The sequence below is a fragment of the Onychostoma macrolepis genome, chromosome 07 (assembly GCF_012432095.1).
Source record: "Onychostoma macrolepis isolate SWU-2019 chromosome 07, ASM1243209v1, whole genome shotgun sequence".
In the NCBI taxonomy this organism is placed as follows: domain Eukaryota; kingdom Metazoa; phylum Chordata; class Actinopteri; order Cypriniformes; family Cyprinidae; genus Onychostoma; species Onychostoma macrolepis.
This window is the reverse complement of record NC_081161.1, coordinates 4,575,667-4,584,210: the sequence shown is the minus strand read 5'-3', so window position 1 is coordinate 4,584,210 and position 8,544 is coordinate 4,575,667. Positions and strand designations below refer to the sequence as shown.

General features: G+C 35.5%; 1 protein-coding gene across 2 annotated transcripts; it reads left to right on the top strand.

Moving 5' to 3' along the window:
• Positions 1-256: 256 nt before the first annotated feature.
• sod3a (superoxide dismutase 3, extracellular a) lies at positions 257-4,785 on the top strand. 2 transcript variants are annotated; one of them, XM_058781431.1, is made up of 2 exons: positions 257-387; positions 3,807-4,785. In XM_058781431.1, the coding sequence occupies exons 1-2, from the start codon at positions 382-384 to the stop codon at positions 4,488-4,490; spliced, it is 690 nt and encodes a 229-aa protein (XP_058637414.1). In that variant the 5' UTR covers positions 257-381; the 3' UTR covers positions 4,491-4,785. The 2 variants fall into 2 exon arrangements, with proteins under 2 accessions (XP_058637414.1, XP_058637415.1); XM_058781432.1 differs by lacking the exon at positions 257-387 and adding an exon at positions 1,999-2,154.
• Positions 4,786-8,544: the final 3,759 nt, after the last annotated feature.

The window sequence follows — 8,544 nt, the reverse complement described above, 5'->3', positions numbered from 1 at the left end:
ATGCTTTTCAGCATCATTTCGGTTTACAACAACATGCCATCATGGGTTGAGGGCTGTAATGAAGCACACAGTGAAGGAAATTATTTTTAATATAACTCAAAACATGAAGCAGGAGAAAATACAACCACTGTCTTACAACAACTCAAAACAAACTGAAACAGAATCAATGCAAGACAAACGGGAACAGAAAACTGAAGGCTTAAATACAAAGCAGAACAAAGGAAGAACCAAACAAGACATACCTGAACTGAGGACTCAAATTAATCAGTAACCATGGAAACAAACAAGCAGGGAACCAGGAGAACTAAACTAATTAAACTAGAAAACTGACAGACATGAACAGAACAGAGAAGCAGATCAAAAACTAACCGAAAACATGACATGCAGGTGAGTAAATAATTGAATGTTTATTTCTGTATGAACTATCTCTTTCAGTATGACACTAAAAGATGTCTCAGACGTAATTATCTATTACGTATTATCACAAGTCTGATGTTACTGCCTGCTGCAAATATCCAATTATTATGCAGATTTTTATGTGAAGATTTGAGAATGAAAAGTGATTTCTCAGAAATCACTTCAGTATTATTCCCACATAATGTTTAGTCAACAGTTCATTTATGTCTACCCAAAATATAATTGGGAAATCATCAAAACCTGTACCGGCATCCCTTGAGAGTATCCTGAATGAAGTCAGAATGTACTGAGCTCTTGTACATCTCAGACGGCTCCTGTACATTCAGACTATGATAATATACTGCAATGAATCAGCTAGAGCAGAAGACAATCATTGCCGTCGACACAGGTAATTACACAGCCTAGGCATGGCTAACAAGCTACATAATAGCAACTGGATCATTGCTCGCGGCTGGCAATTGATGATGATGGGAAAACAAAGTTAACGTTAACAAGACTTTGCACTGCTCTCTGTATAAATCTGAAATACAGGGCATTTTTATGTCTGCTTTCACAGACAATTAAATAACAGGCCAGTTGCATGTGAAATAGGCTTGTCAGGCTTAGGACAGAGTCTGCAGAAATGGTTTCTTGAAACAGAAGAACTGTGAGATATTCACTTAGTCCATTATGAATATGAAGTGTGGTTAGGAATGAACTTCGTGGAATTGCATTTACAGAGCATGTTGATGGCTTTGTAAAAAAAATAATTTTTTCATAAGATAACTAACAATTAAAGCACAACTAACAACAAATGTAACTCTTTTGTAACAAATGGTGTGCTGAAAACCCTTTACCTAATTTGGTGTTCCTGGTCAACAATGACCAGACTTTTAATAATTGCTTGTAAATCTCTCATTGTGCTATAATATTTCCAAATCCTGGATCTTTCGGTCAACTTGTCAGTTAGCACAGGTTTTATATTTCTTTTTGGACTCAGCTGGCTGTAGGCCTCATTGATCTGAGCTTATGTTTTTGAGTGAAAAAAAAATTGTGGGTAGTTTTTGATTTAAAAAAAAACAGATCAACGAGGCCTATGATCAATCATTTCTGAAACAAATACAAAACCTGCTCCTGTTTAAAAAAAAAAAAAAAAAAGAAAATGTACTACATTACGATAAAACACAATGCATTAACACATGAAATGGAAAATTTAAAATAAACGTAGAACACCTGTAAAAAAAAAATAAACACAGAAAATTTATTTGCATTAATATAGTACATTGAGCCCTATTTTTTATTTTTTATTTTTACAGATTTCTTTTACAGTGTGTGCTAATGAAAGAAAACTAGCTGATAAAAAGATTGAAAACAATATTTTCTATTATCATAATAAGAAATTTGTAGTTTTGGAGGCCAGTCATTTTTGACTCCAAAACACCACAAGTGTAACAGAGTGGGAGGGAAAATATCCCAAAAAAGTGTTAATATGCCTCATTTATACTAAAACATTGAGACTCTACTCTATTTTTGTCTGTACTGTAAAATAACTGTAACTAAACATAACGTGGTTAACTTGTAAGCGTCACACCAGTTCTCCGAAGAGCAGCCAATCAATAATACAAAGTTTGATCACAAGTGGACGTTCTCTCGACCACACGTTATCTGGTTCACAGCTGCACACGGATTAGGCTTTGCGATCTTGTGACCACAATATTCAGTCTGCAAACTGTTTCAGGACAACATTTCAATTATATGGTAATGTACCTTCACTGTTTTTCAAGTTTTGTTTTTTTTCTTTTTCTCACATTGATAGCTGGTGCAAATATTTACTTGATGTTGACTAATCAGCAGTGTGGCTTTTTGTGGTATGGTCTTTCCTTTGAGATTTAGTTTTTTTGGTTGCGTAGCTAATAATACCAGACAGAATATGCAAGAAAAGCATTTTGCTGTCAAGATTTAGCTAAAGAAGTAGACTTCCACATACTTTTAAAAAGAGTACATGTTATAAAATCAATTGCAGCTATGAAACACATTATAGTTTGAATTTATATTAAATGTAATTTATATTATATTATATTGAATTTTAGAGTGCTTTTGACCCACTTAAGCAGTACTTAATTACATCTTTATATGTAACTTTATCATTTCTTCTGTTGTTTTTCAAAATTTGTTAAAGTACTGCTGAATGCACTGACAAGCATTTATGGTAAACTACAATATACTTTAATGCCGCTTCTTTTGAAACTTACGTCATGCATTTCAGTTTAGTTGTAGCGACACGTTTGTAATGATGAAGTTGCAATTCAGTGAATTTAAAATGTATATTAACTTTAAATGTAATATCGAATAACACTCCACTGTTACAATTATGTGCTTTAGTATGTTAAGTGTAATTCTTTAAAGCACAACAAAGGATAATTAAAACAATCTAATTTAAAATCTACTTTAAATAATTGGCTCACTTTTAAGTGTACTTAAGTGTTACCGGGCTGACGAGAGGAGAGACATGCGGATCCATGTGCAAGCTTTATTAGATCAGAGACGTGGTCAAACAGGCAGGGTCGAACAATGGCAGACAAGTATAATATAGGCAATGCACAGAGTTATCAAAAACGGGCGTGGGTCATACGACAGCGAACAGTATCAAAAGGGGCTAGACAAGAGAGGTAATCCAAATGTAAGCAAGAGTCCAGGCAGGGGAAAACGCAACCCGAAACAGGCAAGACTAGGGAAACTAACAGGGGCTTTGTAGGGCAGCGATAATGCATACAATACTCGGCAGTGAGGCAAAGAAAGTCCAAGTCTTATAAAGCGTGTCTAATGGGTTTCAGCTGTAATCAGTGCAATGTGTAATCTGTGACAGCTGTGTGATCTGTGCGATGGATGATGGGAAATGTAGTAGATGGTGAAGTGCAACAGTAATGTGATCAGTGCAATGAATACTGTGGTGAGTGAGTGAGTGAGTGACCTCTGGTGGTGAGTGAATGGAAGTTTACAGACCAGATTCTTGACATTAAGTGTAAGAAAAAGTAATGAAAGTGAGTCTCTCTTTAAGTACACTAAAGTGGACTTTAATTTAGTTCATTTTATATTATCTGCAAGTACATGTTGTTGTTTTTATTTTTTTAAATATACCCTCAAGATTTGAAGCACACTACAAGTGCACATACAATATAAATCTGTTGTTTATGAGATTATACAGCAATTCAAAAATATATTTTTTTCATCTGGCTCTGCTATTTCAAGGTAATCCCATTTTTCCCTTCCCCTTTGAAATGTGCCTAATGCAAAGAAGAGAAGAACAAAACTGAGAACGTTGATGTGCATTCACTAGAACTATTTTCTTAAATCGCACCTACTGCATTCTTAAAACTGCATGATTTTACTGATTCGACTCTTCATTCTAGGCTTTAAACGGCAACATGGAGAAAATCATCTTAAAATTCCCTCTGATATTGCTGGCGCTGCATATACAAAATGGAGAGTTTTCTGACAGCCCTGTTCTTGTGATCGTCGAAGCTCCAAAGCCAGAAGTCGTGGACTTCAACAACACAATCTACACTACTTGTCAAGTGACTCCCGTCCCTAATTTACCACCCAGCCAGCCACAGATCTTTGGGCAGGTGCTCTTCAAGCAGGTCTTTCCCAATGGAACCCTAGAAGTGAAAATCAACCTCCGTGGTTTGCCTGCTGACGATCAGCAAGTGCGCGCCATCCACATCCATCAGTATGGAGACCTCAGTCAGGGATGTGTCACTGCTGGTCCTCATTACAATCCGCGGGCGGTTGACCATCCCGGTCATCCCGGGGACCTGGGCAATTTTGTTTCCGAGCAAGGAGTTATAAGGCAGTTCCTGAAGCTCCCAGAGGCCAAGCTGTTTGGGGGCCAGTCCGTTCTGGGACGTGCGTTGGTGGTTCATGAGAAGGAGGACGATCTGGGAATGGGGTCAGATGAGGAGAGCAAACGCAGTGGGAATGCTGGGAAGAGAATCGCTGGCTGTGTGATTGGCATTACTACTCCAAATCTGTGGCAGAAGACTGAAGGGCTCCCTGGGGAAGAGGTGGAGGAGGGAAACGAGAGTAAAAGATGAGAGGAACAGAAGAAATAATGCATTGTGTCTTAGATTGATACTTGATACTGTGTTTGAAATAGGTCAGTAAGTATTAACCTTAAAGGGATAGTTTATGCAAAAATGAACCCGATCTCATGAAAGTGCGTATTGGTTGTAGTGATGTAATAAGAAGCATTCTGGTTCCAGAAAGAACATTTCATAAAAGAATCGTATCTTATTTGTGTGAAGAGCATTTTAAAGAACTTTTGTGTAATGCTCCACTAGATAAATGTTCTTCATGGAGCTATTGACACCAATAAAGTTGTAAGTGTTGTATCTTTGTCTGTGTGCATTAATATAATTTTAAAAAATACCTTGAAATTTCCTGGATTTATTGTGATTACAAACAATATCATTTAACATTTCTGATGCTCTTCAGCTATTTTGACTGAAAAAAATATATATTTTGTTATTTTTTAGAATTGGCTTTACTTGATCAGAATGGTACAAAACTTGCTAAAACTCTTGCACTAACACACACTCACTAAGTCACGCTTCCTTGCAGTCAAAAATGAATGCATTGGAAACAAATGGGAAATGAACTTCATCTAGTGGAAACATTTCTTACAACGCCCAAACCAAATCTTACCTAAAGCTCATCCAGCAATTGATGTTTTTCATTTACGGGTTTAAATTTTAAAAAGTTGGGGGTTTGCCATGCCAATTTCAGCCACTTATGTAAATACATGCAATATCAAAGCATTAAACAAAAGAAACAGATTTGCGGGGATAAGTCTATAGTTTAGCCAAAACAAGGTCCGTAAGTGGTTATAAATGCGCTCTTAAAATGAACAGTCTTAAGATGCAGTCTAGACTGCTGTTCCACTGTAGACAAAAGCTGCCTCTGTTCCCATTCTGCAAAAGTATTTTGAGCAGATAATGTGAAACTGGGCCAAATATCACATTGCATAACCGTTACCACCTGATCGACATCAGTGCAATAACATGATTCATGCAAATAGACTACAATGCTCTTTTGTTGACGCATGTCATACTTGTAGTATGTCATAGTAAATATTAAAAAAGCTTCTAATTTTTATTATAATATATTTAACTTCCATTGTTTCCAAACTTGTTATACTGATGTATAAATGTATGTATTCAGAGCAACAGATACCAGCCAGCAGAAGTGACGACTTCCACACACTTGTAAATAATATCTGAAATCCAGAATGGGCTATATGTCAAGAAGTTTTCCTGGCCACTAAGAGACTCAGTTTCATGATTTGTGCTGAACATCCACCGACAGACAAGCTGCCTCAATTCCCAAGGCATAAACAAATCAAACAGAATATAAATAAGGGCATAAAATGCAATGTGCCATGCGCTTCCTCTTAAGGTCTATTTGGGACATTACTCTTGAAGGGAGAAGCGCTGAAATAATTGGATGCAATGAATTACTTTCAGAAGGGAGATGTGATATCTGCTGTGAGAGGCCGCCATGGGCTAAGCGAACAGATTTGAATTTAGGATTAGTGCTGTGCTTGAACTAATAATGTTTATGCATAAAGTCTGAATCGGGATTGCTCTAGTGTTTGCCAGATATCGTCAACTAAAAAAGAATTATAATATTTTGCTGTGATGTATTCAAAGCTGTGAGCTGTATACACTTTCTGATTCATGTACGCTGCACATGCCTGATGAGAGACTGACTCCACCGGAGCCCTTAAATATTGGTAGATATAAGCTTACAAGCAAAACTATATTTATTACACTCATTGCTCACAGCTTAGAGCAAAACACAGAACTTTGAGTTGTTACTGTAGTACATTTCTTAAAGGAATAGTTCACTTAAAAATGAAAATTTGCTGATGTTTTCACCCTCAGGCCATCCAAGATGTAGATGAGTTTGTTTCTTCATCAGATTTGGAGAAATGTAGCATTGCATCACTTGCTCAGCAATGGATGCTCTGCAGTGAATGGGTGCCGTCAGAATGAGAGTCCAAACAGCTGATAAAAACATCACAATAATCCACACCACTCCAGTCCATCAATTAATGTCATGTGAAGTGAAAATCTGCATGTTTGTAAGAAATAAATCCATCATGAAGATCATTTAAACTTCAAATCATTTCTTCCGTCCATTATCCATATCTCATATGAATCAGGAGAAAATATGAACAGAGAAATTCGTTTTTAAGATTTAATAAAAAATAGCTTAATAACTTAACATAAAATTTCCATAACAAGTGCAACAGGTTTTCCAGACGTTTTCTCACACATTTCACCTGCTGCTTCTGATCTCTCATGAAACACTGGTATTAGCCAAATATGAATAAATGCATGACTTAATTCATGCATTTCATCTTAATATGCTAATATGTTTAATATTCTGAACTAAATATGCAAAAAAATATTTTTTAGAAGTATAATATTTTATATTTTACCAAGAAGATAATTGTTTTCCTTTACAATTTCTGTCTTTTCTTTAATAAAACAGAAGTGGATAAAAAAATGACACTTCCATCAAAATCCATTATTTTAATTATTTATGAGTAGGAACTTAACAGTACGCGCAGGCTTCTCAAAATGCATGCGCTCCTGTAAAATGAATCCCTCAAGATTTCACACAACCATGCTCTCACCTGTTTCTGAATATCTTTATGTTTCAAGATGAATAATTCAACGGTGTATGCGCACATTCTCCTGTACAAATGCAGCGTTTCTTGTCTAATAGGACCAAAGAGCAAGAGAAAGCAGCTGTTGAATATGTGTAACAGTCTGCAGACAGTGACTGACGAGCTGTCGATGCAGCGCACAGAGTCGTCAACCAGAGTCACGTCAAACTTCTGGTTTTACTCCTAGTTAAGAAGTTTTACAGTGGTGGAGTGAAAGGCAGTCAGTGGCAGCAGGGGACTCGTCTGTGACAGGAGTGCCTCCTACTCGTGGAGAGATCCTACAGCGCAGGCCCACCCATGACTGAACTCCAGCTGCACTGAAACTAGTGCTCTTTGTCTTGCTTTTATGGGACAAAATCTGTTACTGGCGTGATACCCTTTACAAAAGGTACAACTTTGTACCATATTTAGCCTTAAGAGATTCATATTATACCTTAAATAAACAAACATATTAGGCCAATTACTTAAAGTTTACATAATATTGGTACCTTTTGAAAGGGTATACCACCCCAGTTTTTGTACCCTTTTTTTTTTTCTGAGAGTGTAGATGCACTTTAAAAAATAATTTGGGATTATTGGAGTATGTTTTATGAGAAAATTCTAATTAAAAAATTCCAAGCTTAATTTAATGTGTTGCTTGCCATTGCTTTTAATTATCTGTGAAATTGTAATGCAAATTATCTATCTATCTATCTGTCTATCTATCTCTCTCTCTCTATAGTAAATTAAAGTGATTAAAATGATTCTGTCTAGACAATGATTTGTTTAATTTAATTATTGATTTACAGTGTAAATAATATCAAATTTATGAATAAATAAACATATGAATGAAAGGAAAATGTGCACTTAAAGTAGACTCAGTAATTGCCTTTTCATTAAAAAAAAAAAATGTAGCCATTAAGAAATTAATATAAAAATATTTAAATATTTTATGAGACATTTTTTTTCTCATTTAATGTTTTAATCACGACTGACTGTAAAAAGAGTATTTTTACAAATAACACTGGAAACCAAAAACTATTACTGACCATGGGAGCATTACATTGATACTATACGATTTTCTATGTGTCAAAAGGCAATTAAAACAGTGAAAGTTTGTAAACGCTTTAATATTTTTATAAACATTTGTATTTGTATACAGCCCCTCTAGCTTAGCCTATAATTGTTTATATCATGTATAATGTTTATTGTTTATATCATGTATAATGTTTGTCATATACATGTAATTTGTTTTTGTTTTTTGTTTAAATAAAAAAAACAATAAATAAAATTAAAAAAAAAACAATTAAAAAAATGACCATGGATGATTTAAAACAGCAAACCTCTGGGAAGCACAAAAACAACAACAACAAACCTCATTTGTTCATCCGCTCTGAAGTCATGTTTCCATGGTTTCGCTGAACCAGAGCCGAAGC